The 17,651-nt window shown below is 40.8% G+C and overlaps 1 protein-coding gene across 1 annotated transcript in view; it reads left to right on the top strand.

The window, feature by feature from the left end:
• RFT1 (RFT1 glycolipid translocator homolog) overlaps positions 1-17,651 on the top strand; it is a 66,831-nt gene that overhangs the window by 27,270 nt on the left and 21,910 nt on the right. The window contains exons 8-10 of the mRNA XM_073592510.1: positions 11,620-11,670; positions 12,324-12,454; positions 17,107-17,251. Coding sequence (XP_073448611.1) covers positions 11,620-11,670; positions 12,324-12,454; positions 17,107-17,251 — 327 coding nt within the window. The remainder of the gene's footprint in view (positions 1-11,619; positions 11,671-12,323; positions 12,455-17,106; positions 17,252-17,651) is intronic.

Here is a 17,651-nt window from a genome sequence, read left to right as displayed (position 1 = left end):
GTCATTACGATTTAAAAAGAGTAAACACAGTTGATTGCTAATAAATGGCTTCAGCCAAACACTAACTATGAATTAAAGAAATGTTTTTGTGTTATCATTCATATTCTCTGAAAAATGGCTAAGAAATCATAAATTCTGCCAGGATATGTAAACTTATGAGCACAATTGTAAGTCGCTGATCACCGCCATTACTAGTATAAAGAAAAAAAAAAAAGAAAAAATCCAGTATATATCCTATAGTTTGTAGACGCTATAACTTTCATAGAAATCAATTAACCTACACTTATTGGGATTGTTTTACCACAGATATGAAGCAGAATACATTTTGGCCAAAACTTATTAAGAGATGTGATTTATTATTATTATTATTATTATTAATTTTTTTTTTTTTTTTTTTTTATGGAATATGTTTTATAGCTGAAAGTTAAAAAAAAAAAAAAAAAACATTTTCAATATTGTCAGTCTTTTTTCATTAATATAATAATTAATATAATTATTAATTATATAATTAATAAAAAAACTAAAAACCCAGAGGTGGTTAAGTACCACCAAAAGAAAGCTCTATTTGTGTGAAAAAAGAGTTTTGTTCGAGTATAGCATTGTGTGACTGCGCAATTTGTCGTGGTGTGTTTTTTTTTTTTTTTTTTTTTTAAATCAGATTTTAACTATTTATTATAGTTTATCATTTTATTATTATTTTTTTTTATACCACAACAACATATATACAAACATAACATTAAAATCAAAACACAAAAAACATACACAAAGCGAAAAAAAAAAAAAAAAAAATTTGGGCATTTTTAACCCAGCCCTTTTCCCACTCCTTCCACTGTCAAGTCAATACACAATCTTTTTAGCCTATAAATGAAAAACTGTTTTTCTTTTTTCATACATCTATATTCTGGCAAAGGTAACTCCTAACTCAGTCCCGTATCCGTATGGTCAAGCCACGGCTTCCAAATAGTATCAAACCTCTTAGATAAATTCCTCATAAAGAAAACATGCCTCTCATAGGACATGGATCTATCCAGATCGAATATCCAATCAGATATAGTTGGAGGGTGAGGGGAGGTCCACCTAATGGCAATTTGTCTCCTAGCCACAAAGAGCGCTCGTGCCACAGTAAACCACCTTGGTGGTTTAAGCACTGAGCTATCAAGATGGCCCAGTAGACATATATTAAAGGATCCACTGAAAGATTCAAATCTAAGAGCTCATTAAGTGTACCCACAACCTCTGCCCAATACCTCCTGAAGTTTCGGGCATCGTTATAGGAAATGTATCAATTACCCCGAATCGCCACGTCTCACGGTTGTTAAGCCAATGTTAAACAAAAATTGTGGGGTCCTATACACCCTATGCGATATATAAAATTGTGTTAATCTAAATGAGGGTAAAAGAGATATAAGGGGAAGAGTCCGAAGAATCTTATCCCAGACATAGAGATAGGGCCAATATCGCACTCCCATTTTTCTCTAGGTGGACAATGAAATTTATTAGAAGTACACTGTAATTATACGCAGCGCATATTGGGCCTTTAGTAGCGGTAGCCTGAACCACTCTTTCCAAACCTGGGACCAGGGGAAACCAAACGGAAGAAGAAAATTTGGCATATAAGCCAAGTCACAGCTGCAAAAATTGGTAGAATCATCTAGGGTTAAAAGAAAATTCCCTTACCTACTGATCAAAAGATTTAAGTACACCCCTATCATAAAGTTGAGAGAGGGTAAGAATCCCCGCTTGTTCTCATCACTGAAAGCCCTGGAGGGTCAATATCTCAGGCAGCGCATCATTGCCCCAAATAGGGTTATATTTAGTTGGGGAGGAAACCCCCAGTATCCTTGTAGCCTCCCTGGCGGTATTCCCGAGTGTGGCTCGGGGTTAAAATTCAGTACCATTAGCGGTAACCCCGAGCCACACTCGGGATCGCATTGCAGGATCCTGGGGCGGCTTTACTTACCTTGTCCCCGGGATCCTGCGATGTCACCCGCAGTGTCCGAGGGCTCCATCCTCCTCCGAAGCCTCTCCGTGCCAGGCTCCGTTCCCTGCGAGCGGCGCGACGCACGGGGGCGGAGCCTGGCGGCAAATTAAAAAAAAAAGTAAAAATCATAACACATACAGTACTGTAATCTTACAGATTACAGTACTGTATGAAATGATTTCACATCCCTTTTGTCCCCAGTGCTTTGTCCCATGCCCTGCATGCAGTTTTACATGATATACACTGTTCTTTCTGCCTGGAAACTGGAGATTGTCCATAGCAACCAAAAAGTGTCCCTTTACGTCAAAAGTGGCTTTAGACCAGCTAGAAAACAGCGATAGTAAATTAGAACACTTGCAGAATTGAGCGATAGTGAATTGTGGGGAAATTTATTTTATTACTATTTTTTTTTTTAATTATTTATTTTTATTTATTATATTATAATTTATGTTTTTGTGTTTCAAACTTTATCATACCCGGGATATCTACTAGACTCTGGTTTGGACAGATTTAAGTGTGTTATTGTTAAGATTTACAGACCTACAATATAAAACGCCAAATTTCCATGCAAAATAATTGTACCGCTTTCAGCACCTAAAATCTGAAATAATCATACCGCCAGGGAGGTTAACAGATTCCCACACCTTATACCCACCCTAGTACTTATATTAGAAAATGAGGAGCACCCCGATGCCCCCTCCACGGCTAATAGCGGCTGGCGTCCTTGGAAACCAAAAAAGACTAAGCAAAATGAAGGGGCAGTTGAGGCCTCCGATACCCACTGTACTAGATGCTGCAATTGAGCAGCAAGAAAATAAATCCTCGGGTTTGGGGCCACTAACCCCCCAGCCGCCTTTTGATATTGTAGGATATCTACTTTGATACAGGGGGTCTTATTTCCCCAAATCAAATTTATAAATATCCTATTAATCTTAATAACGTTCTTCAGAAGGGTCCAAACTGGGGAATTATGTAAAAAATATAAAAGTTACGGCATCCAGACCATCTTAATTAAATGTATGCAGCATATTACTGAAAGAGGAGGTTTACACCAAACCCTACTTTGAAGTTGAAATCTTTTCAGTAATTGAGCAATAATATCCGCTACATATGACAGGGGATGCGGTCACGGTAACTCCCAGATATTTTAAAGAGGAAGCAATTAGAAGTTGTAGGCATATAAATGGCAAATCCTTTGGGAGTGGATCCAACGGCAGAAGCACAGACTTTTCCCAATTAATAGCAAGCCCTGAGAACCTCGCAAACTCATTAATATAGCTCATAACATAACATAACATTGTCAGCATATAATGCTACTTTTTCCTCCATATTTCCTCTTGCCAGACCTATTGCGTCCAAAGCCGCCCAAAGAAGGGATGCCAATGGTTCAATGGCAATGGCAAAAAGGAGGGGTGACAAAGGGCACCGCTGCCTTGTCCCACGAAATAACATAAAAGGGGAGGATTGCACGCCATTAACCCTAATCGAAACCCTAGGGCTAGAGTATAACAATTGGACCCATTGACAGAATATACCCCCATACCAAATTTTTCCAGAACGGCCCATAGATAGGGCCATATTACACTGTCAAATGCCTTGGTGGCATCCAGTGCCAAAAACGCCTGATCCCTATTAATAACTGCCGGAATCTGCATATTAAGATAAGCTCGCCTACTATTAACAGCTTTTAAAAATGCAAAAAGTGATTTATACAAATAGTATGTACACATTCAAAACCGTGTATAAATGCATATTAGTAAATGGCTTCACTTTTTATACATGTGCACAAAAATTTCTGAAAAAAATTAATTAATACATTTATGATTTCTCAAACAAATATATCATGAAAAGTTCAAAACCGCTCCAAAATTCTTTCTAGATGATTCCACTCCAACACCATGTGAGAAATAAAATCCGTGTTCCAAATAAAATTCGTGACTTTTCACCCAAAGTGACAACAAATTGCGCTCACCAGATGGCCCTGGCCAGCAAGTGACCATAAGACATGAAGTACCTCCTCGAATCCTGGAAACCATTCAACGATCTTTTTCCAATCAATCGTTCACATGTATGGTGAACTTGGTCGAATGAGCCCGGGAACAGCCAGATCAAATCTTTGTTATTTATCCTCCGCTCCAATCTCCCACATCTGAAAATCAAGCTCCACCAAAAAGAGCCAGGGAAGGCAGATATAGTGTTGTATCGTTTTGTTTATTGTTAAATGTTGCTTACAATATTTCCAGCAGGGGAGTGCATCAGTATATCGGAAACACCTAGTGCAGTGGAAGTACGTTCAGAGCATTAGGCAACCCCCCAGTGGAAGTGACGTGGGGTGTGTGTCAGACCTAGCTTCTATGCATTTTGCGTTCCAGCACGTGTCATCAGGAAGTGGGTCTGACACTAATTTTTTTTTTTAGCTTAAATAGCGGACCAGATCAAAACGTGTACTAAAACCTAAAGTTCCTCTTAAAATTTAAAATATTTTCTATTGTAAACAACGGATTTCCACTACTGCTAGGAAATCCCATTTAGTAACAGATATAAATCAATATGGTACGTTTAAAATATCATTGGGGGCAATGGCATTAACAAAGGACGGCTATCCAAAAAACACAGCTTATTTTCTGGACCTTTTCTTATGGAAAAATAAAATAAAAACTGTCATCTCCCAATACCATCTCAATCAGCATAAAAGCTGTACAAATGAGGATCCATCAAAAACTCATTGATACAGTAGGGTATACGTTTATAAAACATACACAAAAAAAAACCCTGCCTAAACTTTATCAGAATAATAAAAGACACAGGGAGACATCTAGTGAACAGATTTGAGTCTGCAAGAACTATGTCAACAAAAGAGGAAACAGAACCTTCCTTTCGGATGAAACAATCATATGCTCTGCCAAGACAGACATGCTTTCTTTAAAACACATGTATCTTCAGCAGAACCAAAGCCCTACCGGCTTGTGGATATATATGATCATACATCCGAAAAAATTAATTCATAAAATAATAGAAAAACCAAATACTAGCTGAATAGATGTAACCATTTACTTCCATTATGGTTACATCTATTCAGCTAGTATTTGGTTTTTCTATTATTTTATTAATTTTTTTCGGATGTATGATCATATATATCCACAAGCTGGTAGGGCTTTGGTTCTGCTGAAGATACATGTGTTTTATAAAAAGCATGTCTGTCTTGGCAGAGCATATGATTGTTTCATCCAAATGTTGAATGCTGTTCTGGTATTAAACGCAATTTTCCACTCGTTGCCCTCCTTAATCCTCACAAGATTGTATGCCCCTCTCAAATCAAGCTTTGTGAAAACCGTAATCAACGGAATCGGATAGGCTTTCTTAATTGTGAGACGATTGAGACCCCTATAATCAATACAAGGTCTCGGTTCACCACTCTTCTTCTTCACAAAGAAGAAACCAGCACCAGCAGGAGACAAGGATTTGCAGATGAAACCTCAAAAGTGCGTCTGCAACATACTCCTCCATGGCCTTATCCTCCAAGACCGACAAAGGGTAAACCCGGCCACGAGGGGGTATGGCACCAATCGTATGACCGGTGTGGAGGCAAACTACCGGCTTGAACTTTGTCAAAAACATTGCTAAAATTGCAGTACTCCTTGCGCTGGGAGGCGAGTGAAGAGGTGCACAGGACCTTGGCTACCTTCTGGAAGCATGTCTTACTGCATTATGGCGACTAGGAGAGAACCTCAGCACGGAGCCAATCAAAAGAGGGGTTGTGCCTCCTGTAACCAAGGATAACCAATAACCAGTGGAAACTTAGGTGAGGAAAATAACTTGGAATTGGATTATCTCATGGTGAAGAGCCCCTACGGCCATGGACAGCGGAACAGTCTCATGAGTCACATGGGCAGGCTGTAGAGGTCTCCCGTCAAGAGCCTCAATGGCAAGTGGAATGTCACGCAGCTACAGTGGAATTGAGTGCTTCAATACAAAGGCAGCATCAATGAACAGGCCTGCAGCCCCAGAGTCGATTAGAGCCTGTATCTCGACAGACGACTCAGCCTAAGAAAGGGTAACTGAAACCAGGGGCTTATCCTTCTGGATAACTGGGGACGAAACAACGCCACCTAAGTTCTGTCCGTGACAGAACCTCAAGGTTCGGGCATTCCTTGGACGGGTAGGACAAGACTTCAAAAAGTGACCTGCCTGGCCACAATAAAGGCACAACCTCTTCCTCCTCCAAAGGGTTCAGTCATCCGCAGAGAGACACGTGAAGCCCAAGTGCATGGATTCATCTTCACTGACCGACTCGGTACCAGGAGGCATGGGAGGTGAGGGAGGTAAGGGTGGGACTGCAAAGCTCGGAGACAAATGTACAGGAGGCTTCCCCAAGCGCAAACGTGATCAACTCCTCCAGCTCAGTGGGTATATCTCGGGCCGCTATCTCATCCTTGATGGTATCCGAGAGACCATGAGAGAAAGCAGCCACGAGGGCCTCATCGTTCCAAGCAACCTCTGCTGCCAGAGTACGGAATTCAATGGCGTAATTGGCAACAGTTCTCGTACTCTGATGGACATGAGGCGCTTGGCAGCAGAAGCAGAGCGTGTGGGAACGTCAAATACACTTTAAAAGAACCCACAAACTCAGAGTAACTCAAGACAACAGGTTTTTGCATCTCCCATAGAGGGTTTGCCAAGGCTCTCTCAGAAAGCAAAGATATCACAAAACCTACTTTGCTTCTGTCAGTGGGAAACGCCTGGGGCAGGATCTTAAAGTATATCTCAACCTGGTTGAGAAACCCTCTGCTTTGGACTGGATCGCCCCCAAATCACTGGGGAAGCGAAGCGGAACCAGACATACCTCTTATAGAGGTAATACTCGAGGCGGGTGCCTGCACAGAGACTGGAGCAGCAGCAGGGATGGCCTGCAACAGTGGGAGATTCCAGGTGAGCCATGCGACTCAGGAGTGTTTGTAACGCCATTGTGAACTGATCCATGTGGTGACCCTGCTCATCCAATCTGGAAAAAATATTACCAAAAAGTGGATTGACGGCATCTTCTGAATTCATGGCCTTCGCCTACTCTCAGAAACCATGACCATGGGAAGGAAAGGACCCTAAAGAGGAGAAGATCATTTCCGTTCACTCAATCTAATTCTGTCATAAAGTTGAAAAATGTTGGGCAAGCCATTCCTGGGCAGCTTAAGGAGAGTCAAAAAATGTTATTTGATCATCGTAAACCACACGTAAACAAGCTGGATACATCATAGAATAGCGAAGGTTCAGTTTCTTAATCTTTTTTTTTTTTTTTTTTTTATTTATTTATTTATTTTTTTTTTTATTATTTCCTGAAAGGAAAGCCCTTGATTTTTGGAGAGCAGGCGAGAAATCTGGGAAACGCGTAATTTGAGAGCCATTGTAACTAATTTCCTTCATAGCTCTAGAGCCCTATGTAACATATTTTCCTTATCTCTGACGTTTAAAAACCGGATAAGAAAGGATCTAGGGGCACTACCTGCTGGGAGTGGACGGGTGGGAACCTGGTGGACCTGCTCTACAACAAAAAGTGCAGAGAAATTGGCTCTATCAAAACTATCCAAAATCTAGCGTTCAGTAAACGTGCATGTTTCATTTCCTTCAACTTTTTCAGCCAAGCCCACCACGCGTATATTATTTCTACGTAAGCGGTTCTCAAGGTCTTCCACTTTTACAGTATTATCATTAGTCCGTTTTATAACTGATTCAAACTTCAGCCTTTAATGGTGATAGAGAATCTTCCATATCACTAATTCTGATTTCAAGACCCGTTGTGCATTCCTGCAGTTTAGGCAGATCCTGGCAAATCAACGTAACATCCCCACGAACTGCCTGCACTTGACCAGAAAGTGCTATCAAAAATGCAGAACATTGCTGCATAACTGAAAAAAAGATCCTGCATGGTAGGCTCAGGGGTAATATCAATCTGGCTGCTCCCAGCTCTATGAGCAGAAAACTCAGCCACAATTTGTGTATTCTGTACTGCTCCACTCTGAGTAGATAAATGATCCACAGTGCAGCGTCAGACTGTGAGACTGTTTTCCCCCATAGTTGTTTGTTTGCAGAGGGATAGATGACACACAGCTTCCTATATCTAAGCCTCCTGCCTCCTCCACAGGCAGATCCGCACATAGCAACTGCAATGAGTCCTGTAATGAAGCCTGTGAGGCATGTACCGAAGACTTGATGGATTTAACATTAGCAGACCCCGCTTCCTCCATACTGTGTGCTGTAAGCATTGACAGTTTTCCCAGAGTCACTAGAATCACTGTTGTTATCGGGCTCCTACACATGCAGCAGGACACAGCAGAACACAGGGAGTAAGGAGGAAACAGATCTGCTAATAGATCTGCTAATGAGGTTAAACAAACCGAGAGAGAGCCCAGCAATACCAGTCCCAAAGCTGCTAGATGTCAGAAGTCAGCTGCTAGATGTCAAAAGTTCCCAATAGAAGCGTGTTCTCCTCTGCCACCACGCCACAAGGACACATCACAGGAGAGAGAGATACAGGCTCTGTAAAACCAGCAGGGTCCCCACGCTCACAGCCTTCAGCTCCAGCCACAGACAGCCCAATGCCTCTGCTATCGCTCACTGTACTGTACCACGAGCTTGGATCTCGGAGCAGGAAGCAGAGCTAATTTCCCACACCAGGTAACAGGAGGAGACAGGATATGCCAGCCAGTATACTCCACGGTCACACCCTCACATACTTCACCTCACTGCTCCACCTCAATCTCCTCACTGCTCCGCCTCCACCTCCACTGCGCAATTGTCAGTTAAAGTAGCACAATGCCCCATAACAAAAAAAATGGCCTGGTCATGAAGGGAGTAATACCTTCTGGAGCTGAAAAAATGCCAACTTGTAATAGCTCCTTGGTGCCCTCTTTTGGTTTTGTTTCTTTTTGTTTCTGGGACCTGTCTTTCCCAGACTTTAGAGCTAAGTTCACCAACTGCCGCCCCGCTTCAGTGAGAATGCTGTTATTACCACTGGCAATTTGTGCGGTGAAATTGTAGTCGCTAGAATTTAGCTCTGAAGTCTGGGAAAGTCATATCCCAATAACAAACAAACTAAATTTAAAGAGGAGCTAATGAAGGTATGTGCAGCTAGCCAAGACATGTTCTTTTAAGGTGTAAAATTGAATATTGGGTTAGTTGTGTTCAAGTAAAAATTTAAAGTTTTTTGAAAATAATTTTATTATTTCTTTTCCAATTTAAAAATTTTTTTTTTTTAACTTTTATATTTCAAAGGTAAAGTACAAAACAAGAGTCCATGCAAATACTGTTGAGTAGTACACCACGATGGGCAACAAACATATTTCAGATTGTGTGATTTGAAAATGGAAACCAGTACGCTTGTAAAAAAAAAAAAAGACATATTAAAGACTATACAAAATATATTGAACCCAAATAGCCAAAAAAGCTGGAATCTATTGGTCTCCTATTGCCTATGCATTCTCCTGAATAAACTAAGATCATACTGGGCCGTAGGAAGCCATTCCATCCAGTAATATAGGCTATGACTCTATAAAGATATCTTTTTGTCTATCGTAGCACAATGTAAAGTCTGAACCAGTCCAGTCAAACCAACCCTCCTCTGGGGAAAGGTTTCCAATGCCTGCGCCCCTCCTAGGAAGCCCACCGCTTTTATCCGTGGGTAGGGGCGAAGGAGCTAAAAGTTGCTCTTTCAAGAAGAGAAGGATAGAAAAGAGTAAAGGAAAAACTGAAAAAGAACACAAGGGAAGCCGACTACCGTCCCATTCTCTCCACTGGTGAATATAAGACCTCATATAGGAGTATTAGGTCCTCCCCGAAATGTATGTGAGCCAGAGCCCCCAAGTTTACTCAAATTTTTTCATTTTATCTTTCAAGATTGCAGAGAGCTTTTCATTAATCATGAGCAGGATAACTTAGCTTTGAGTAAATCAAACAAAATGGTAGGGGATTTCCATGACCTAGTTTTTGTTATCCGGGCTGCTACAAAGATATATGCTATTAATTGTCTCGTGTTTCGGGGGTTCCCTCACTGGTTGGCCCAAAAAGGCATGCTGAGGAGGCGTCTTCAGATTCGTCCCAGTCAAAGAATACATAAAATAATAATGCATTAATCCCAATGCACACGTTCCTGTAAAAATGGCTGTGCTAATAAGTGGGTGCTGAAACGACCACTGGCTGGAACCACGTGCCTGATGAAGGGGTCCTGCGTGGCTCTGAAACTTTGCAATCCTCTGTAACTATGTGATCTCTGATTAAAGCTTTGGACCCACTCTGGAGTTCCTTGGTATGCTGGTGGCATTCTTTCGCTCCTACATAAGATTATAGACGCGTATCAAAAATCGATGCACTTTTGGGCAAGCCCACCAGATATGATTAAACACGCCTTCTTGGCCACAACTTCTAAAGCAAAGAGAGGAAGCCCCGGGAACATAAGAGGCTAGTCTCAATGGCACAATATATCATCTGAGTACTACTTTTACAATTGGCCTCTAAAATGGAGGTATCGATTTAAGATTTGGATGCCCAGCCTACGATTTTGTGCCATTCAGCTAAAATTAGTTCGGTGTTTAAATCACTCTCCCATTTTGTCGTGTATGGGAGCTTCACAGATTTTGAAGAAAATATAGACTAACGCTCTGTAATGTAACCAGAATGTTTATCAATAGATATGGATAAAGATTCAAGGACAGTAAGTCCAGACATTTCAAATTTCCACGGTAAGGAGTTAACAAAATGTGCTATCTGAATGTATCACACAAGAGTTCCACATTTGGCATTTGGTGATATTCGTAAAGGAATTGCAAAGAGCGAGCCTTTCCTCCTTTTGCACACATCATCAATACATAAAAGCCCTTTATTAGTCCACCAATTGCACACAGATGGTGTGAGGCCCATGATGAACTGAGGGTTGAGAAACAGGGGAGCCAGGGGACTGTATGGAGATTTAAGGCTATAAGATGCACACAGCCTGTCCCATAGGCTCAGTGAGAATGATAACATGGGATACAAAATTGGGGGTCTTTTCTTAGCAGTTGACCACATTAAATGACCAATAGGTCTTGGGCAGTAAGGCATAAATTCCATAGACATCAAGGGTAAAAAAGCTTGTTGAGTATGATACCAAGCTGACTATGCTAATTGAGCAGCCTTGTAACATTTAGTGAGATCAGGGGACCCCAGTCATTTTATTTGTAGTAGATTTCGCTATTCGTAGCTCAGTGCTTTGGCATGTTGCACTCCCCCCCTCCCCCAATATCAAAAGTAAAACTGTCACTCTTGTAATGTCCTGTCTTGTACATATGTCTTCATTGGCATAGCAGCTTGTGAAATTGTACTGCAATGTGTCCTTATTCACATAAACGTCATCTTTAACGTGGCCATTAAGCAACCTTAATCACAGAGAAGGGGCTGAGAGCAGAATATGTTGTACATTTGCCAATAATTCGCTAACAAGTGTTTTCACGCAATTGACACACCGAGGCAAAAAAAATTATATTTGGACATGATGATGATAACAAAAAACTAAACACAGTTGTAAATGATTACATTGGGTGAAATGCTGAAATTTCCTTTCATGGGAACACTTAAGAACTAAACGTTTAATTTTGTCCTTTACTTCCAATCAGGTGAACGCTATGTAATGACATTTCTGAATGTATTATCATTTGGTGATCAGGGTAAGTTTACACTACACACCCTCCTTTTATTGCTTCAGATCTGTTTTTAAAGTGGGCCTTGAATGAAAATTCTTTTATCAGTATAATTAGCACTGGCTGCTCAGCTTGATAAAGCAAGTAAAGTGGGAAATCCTTACATTTTTATAATTTTAGTACACAGTCTGGCCCTGCTAATTCCATGCTGCAGTTTACTTTACATTTCTGAGCTTATAAAATGGGCTCACATTCTACAGCTTGCTGGTCATATAATATGTGATGCAATATCTGTCATTCCCATCCTTGGCTACTGCTGAAATGCCGATATGGAAACTAGACATGGGCAGAGCTAAGGATACTAAAGCCATACAGGTGGTGGGTGGAGGCAGAAGCCAACTGCTTTGATGCTTTCCCTGAGGTGCAGGAGGAGCTGAGGCTCAAAACGCTTCCCCTCAACACTAGACCCAGGTCAGGTACCCCTTTGGCCCCTGTCCCCCCTCCTTGTCCCTGGCCGTATTGGGTATTTAGTACTCGTAGCTCTTTTATTTTTTTAGGGCAAGGATTACAAATATATGTACGAGCAATACAGTTTGCAGTAGCACATAGCATTTTTAAACATCACAACCTTTTTATAAGCCAGATGAATTAATCTCTCTTATTTTTTGTCTTCTCTTTAGGAGTGTATGACATAGTGAACAATTTGGGTTCACTTGTAGCGCGATTTATTTTCTTGCCTATAGAGGAGAGCTTCTATGTGTATTTCTCAAAGATACTGGAAAGAGGAAAAGATGTTAGTAGTCAGAAGAAGGTGAGTCAGTGTGCTAAATGTTTATCACTAGACCCAGCCATTTCTAATTGAAGCCACAGATTTCAGATGGCCATCCTTAATCACACTTTTCCTCCACTTGGATTCCATAGTGGTGTTCTCCCTGACTTGTATGACAGCTGGGTTGGGCATACTTATGGTTATAGTTCCCATCCTTAAAAAAAAAAAAAAAAAAAAAGGGACAGTCAAAATTTGCTCACCTGGAGCTTTTTTAAGGAGGTTGGGAAACTTCTCTGTGAAGTAAACAATTGTTCTGTGGTCAGAGAGGCTTATTATGACCCATCTAGGGAACCGCTACATAGCTAGAATGTCACAAGCAATTGGGCTGTAACTGGAACACTGGGAGAAGGTGTTTACTACCTTTGGGAATTTCAGTAACATGGGCATGTAGAACGGTTATGCCCTTCTGTAATTACATTGTATGCTGTCAGGAATTGAGGTGCCAACACAGAGACAAAAGTTTTTAAAATGGCACTGAGAGGACTTCAGGGGGTAATGATTTACTATTTTGGGTACTTGGTATTGCTTGATGTAACGTAACAAAATTAAAAATGTAATATTTTGCTGCTTACCGATCATTAGATGTGGTGATTGCATCAGTTTTCTTTTTTTAGGCTGTTTTCACCTGGTGATCTTGCAGTAACACACCTCCTGTTAAAGAGTGCCTATGCTTTGGATGAAGGAGTACAGGTGGCACATTTGGACAGCAGTATTTTCAGTCTGGGGGGAGGGGAGGAGTGTTAGATGCACTAGCAGATTTAAATAAGAGTATAGCCAAAGCTGTTTTTGCTATACTTCTCCTATGGATCAGAGCTGGTCCAGGCTCTGAAAAGATCTCACCATATGGTTGAGATCCACCCAGATGCCTGGACCAGCAGCTGGATCATCCCCTCAGTGAGCCGCTGAGAGCCTGAGCCAGCTGCTTTCACCCCCTGCACAGCCCAGTGCTCCAGTGAGTGCTGGGGGGCAGAGCAGAGAGCTGGTGCCTGACAGTCACCGGCTCTCAGCAGGCTGAAGACTGAGAACTGTGTGACCGTTTTTTCGGTCTTGGAGGCGGCGGGGGATAGCTGCAGCTGGGAGTATGACTATGTTTTGTTTTTTAAAGCCATACTTCTCTTTTAAATACACTAACAATTTGAAGCATAACTCCAGGTAACACTTTATAAGCAGTTAGATTTAAAAAAAAAAAATCTTTTGGTATAAAGGTTTTACATTAAAAAAATATATATATTATCATTGTAAGCACCTCTGTCAGCGGGAAATGGTTTGTCTCATCTCTGTAACTGATACATCTGCAAGAGAGCTGTTCTTTTGAAAAACAACAGACTTACTGGCCAAATTTACCAGGTAAAAATAGAAAAAAGAGCCTAAAAAAGAAAACTAATGCAGCCATAACATCTAAGAATTGATAAACTGCAATATAATAAATGTTTGCTTTTAGGTTTAAAGTGGTTGTAAAGATTGAAGGTTTTTTACCTTGATGCATGCATCAAGATAAAAAACCTTCAGTATGCAGATTCCCCCCCCCCCCCCCCAATACTTACCCAATCCAGCGATGTGCATCAGAGCGGCTGCTCTCTTGGCTGTCTGCCTCCTCATTGGCTGAGACACAATCCATCCATCACAGCCAATAAAGAGAAAGTGGGGAGCGGGGCCAAGCCACATTCTGTGTATCTTATGGACACACAAAGCAGGGCTCGGGAGTGAGCACACACGAGTGCCCCCATAGCAAACAGCTTGCTATGGGGGCACTCAAAGAAGAATGAGAAGCTAGGAGCACCTGCATGGGATCTGAGAGGAGGAGGATTGGGGTTGCGCTGTACAAATCCATCGCACGGAGCAGGTAAGTATAACAAGTTTGTTATTTTAAAAAAAATACAATTATTTAACCTTTTAATATCCATTAATACTGATTCAACCTCGGACAGGGAGAATTCTGAATTTTAGGTAATATGTGAGCTAAAAGATTTTACTCTCTGCTTCCCAAGTGCTGTAGCTAACCGTCTGCCAGGTTTATTGCCAAATTCATATTATGTTCTTCTGCATCTGGCAAGGGTGGCTTTGGCTTGTGTAACAAGAGAAAATCAAGATTTTCCCCAAGTGTGAATGGCTTCATTTTTTTGTCCCATGGCCTGAGATAATTTGTATATAGCTTCCAGCGTATGGGTAAATTAAAGAAGGAAGTCTGTTTGTCTTGGTCTTTCTTTCCTTTTTTTTTTTTTTTTATCCGGGACCCATGTTTGATAAACAGGCTTCTAATGAAGCATTTATGACCTTTCCATGTTAATAGTGGCTGGGAGGGGTTTTCATTTGACAAAGGGAGTTGCAAATCAAGTTTATTTTGCTCTTTTCATTACTTAATGGGGAATCTTTTATCTTTTCTTTTCATGTATTAAATGTTTATTTGTAAAAATAGTATATTAGTATATATAAAAATAAGTGCGCTTGCATTAAGTGACATATATCACTATATCAACAATCATATACTGAAGATATGAGTAGAATAAGACTGCAAGTGAGTAAAGACAGCGTATCTCTAAACCACACTATTTGAAATTCGTGCTGAAAAAATGTTGAATACAGATAAGATAAACTGAAATAAATAAATACATAAATTGCTAAAAAAATATCAAGACAAATATTAATGCGTGAGTAAGTGCAAAAATTGGTGATAAAGTTCAATCCATAAAAAAGTGCAAAAATAAAATCGCATGAAGGAGGACCATGATCACAAAGGAGAAAAACGCATATCCACAGTTCGTTCAATACAGCCCATGTGAGTGAGGAAAGATAATAGGGACGTGAAGAAACTCGAGCCACCAGTGAATCTAAGGGTTAGTAAGGATGTACCCTTACCAGACAAGTTGGACCTCCTATATAGCAAGGTCATATAGGCATGCAGATATAGCCCTCTGCAGGGACAGATGGATGGCAGCGTCTGCCTCGTCCAACTTGTGCCGTGTTCAGCAGGGAAAGGTTCCAATATGTCAGCCTAAAGGGAGGCACTCGCTCGTCCCAAGGGCCGTGAGTAAAAAAAAGAGTAGAAAACTCCGATGGTGTAGTAAGATTATGAAAAATGCATTGCCTCATAAAAAACAGGGATCACATTACATCATATAATGGATAAAAGTAAAAAGTTAAAAAGCCGGCATACAAACGAACACCCGTGCATAACTACATGGGCTATTCATCACGCTATTAGCCCCATGTAGTTATGCACGGGTGTTCGTTTGTATGCCGGCTTTTTAACTTTTTACTTTTATCCATTATATGATGTAATGTGATCCCTGTTTTTTATGAGGCAATACATTTTTTATAATCTTACTACACCATCGGAGTTTCCTACTCTTTTTTTTACTCACGGCCCTTGGGACGAGCAAGTGCCTCCCTTTAGGCTGACGTATTGGAACCTTTCCCTGCTGAACACGGCACAAGTTGGACGATCCAGACACTGCCATCCATGTGTCCCTGCAGAGGGCTATATCTGCATGCCTATATGACCTTGCTATATAGGAGGTCCAACTTGTCTGGTAAGGGTACATCCTTATTAACCCTTGGATTCACTGGTGGCTCAAAGTTTCTTCACGTCCCTTTCATCTTTCCTCACTCACATGGGCTGTATTGAACGAACTGTGGCTATGCGTTTTTCTCCTTTTGTGATCATGGTCCTCCTTCATGGGATTTTATTTTTGCACTTTTTTATGGATTGAACTTTATCACCAATTTTTGTACTTCCTCACACATTAATATTTGTCTTGATATTTTTTAGCAATTTATGTATTTATTTATTTATTTCAGTTTATCTTATCTGTATTCAACATTTTTTCAGCACGAATTTCAAATAGTGTGGTTTAGTGATACACTGTCTTTATTCACTTGCAGTCTTTTATAGGGCGTACACATGGTCGGACTTTGTTCGGACATTCCGACAACAAAATCCATGGATTTTTTCCGACGGATGTTGGCTCAAACTTGTCTTGCATACACACATTCACACAAAGTTGTCGAAAATCCGATCGTTCTGAACGCGGTGACATAAAACACGTACGTCGGGACTATAAACGGGGCAGTGGCCAATAGCTTTCATCTCTTTATTTATTCTGAGCATGCGTGGCACTTTGTCCGTCGGATTTGTGTACACACGATCGGAATTTCCGACAACGGATTTTGTTGTCGGAAAATTTTATCTCCTGCTCTCCAACTTTGTGTGTCGGAAAATCCGATGGAAAATGTGTGATGGAGCCCACACACGGTCGGAATTTCCGACAACACGCTCCGATCGGACATTTTCCATCGGAAAATCCGACCGTGTGTACGGGCCATTATTCTACTCATATCTTCAGTATATAATTGTTGATATAGTGATATATGTCACTTAATGCAAGCGCACTTATTTTTATATATTTTGATTTACACCTCACTGATATTTGTGGTATTTGTTGCAGCTGAAGTCCTGGTATTTCTTCTTTGCTTTTTAGCGCAGGTTTCCCTCCCTGGTTTTCTCTTATATAGTATATTAGTATGCATGTTTGTTTTCCCAGGACCAGCATCGGAAGCAACATTGCATGCCATAATCTTAAGACTTTTTGTTATGTAGTAGGTATTTTGTTCTAATAGTTTACATCTTTTTCTAGGAAGACATTTCTGCAGCATCTGCAGTCCTGGAGTCCCTTCTGAAACTAGTAACTCTGATTGGCCTTATTATCGTTGCATTTGGATATGCCTATTCCCAGCTAGCTCTTGATATTTATGGAGGATCTATGCTGAGTGGAGGCTCTGGTATGTCAAATCGAAGCTAAGCTTATGTCAAATAGAAGAAAGAAGCCATAATCCAGATAAGTAACCATGTGTTTGTAATAAATGAATCCCAGGTATACCAGCAATTTACATGAACTCCCCCTCTCTTAAATACACACATGGTTATTGATTTGGCTTGCGTCACCTTTCTTCTATTTTAAATATCCTATGTGTGGTGGAGGCAAGCGGAGTGCACCAGAGAATGAGTAACTGTGGGGACACATATCTGGAGCTTAAAGCGGTATCCCCCCCCCCCCCCCCCCCAAAAAAAAATTATTCAATTACAGCTCAGCAATTATTGGATGTGATGCTGCATTCATCATATTATTATATTTATTATTTTTTCAGGCTTTTTTCCTTTAATTTCACCTGGCGATATGGC

This window comes from Aquarana catesbeiana, linkage group LG07 (assembly GCF_042186555.1).
Source record: "Aquarana catesbeiana isolate 2022-GZ linkage group LG07, ASM4218655v1, whole genome shotgun sequence".
Lineage (NCBI taxonomy): Eukaryota > Metazoa > Chordata > Amphibia > Anura > Ranidae > Aquarana > Aquarana catesbeiana.
This window is presented reverse-complemented; position numbering and strand designations above follow the sequence as displayed.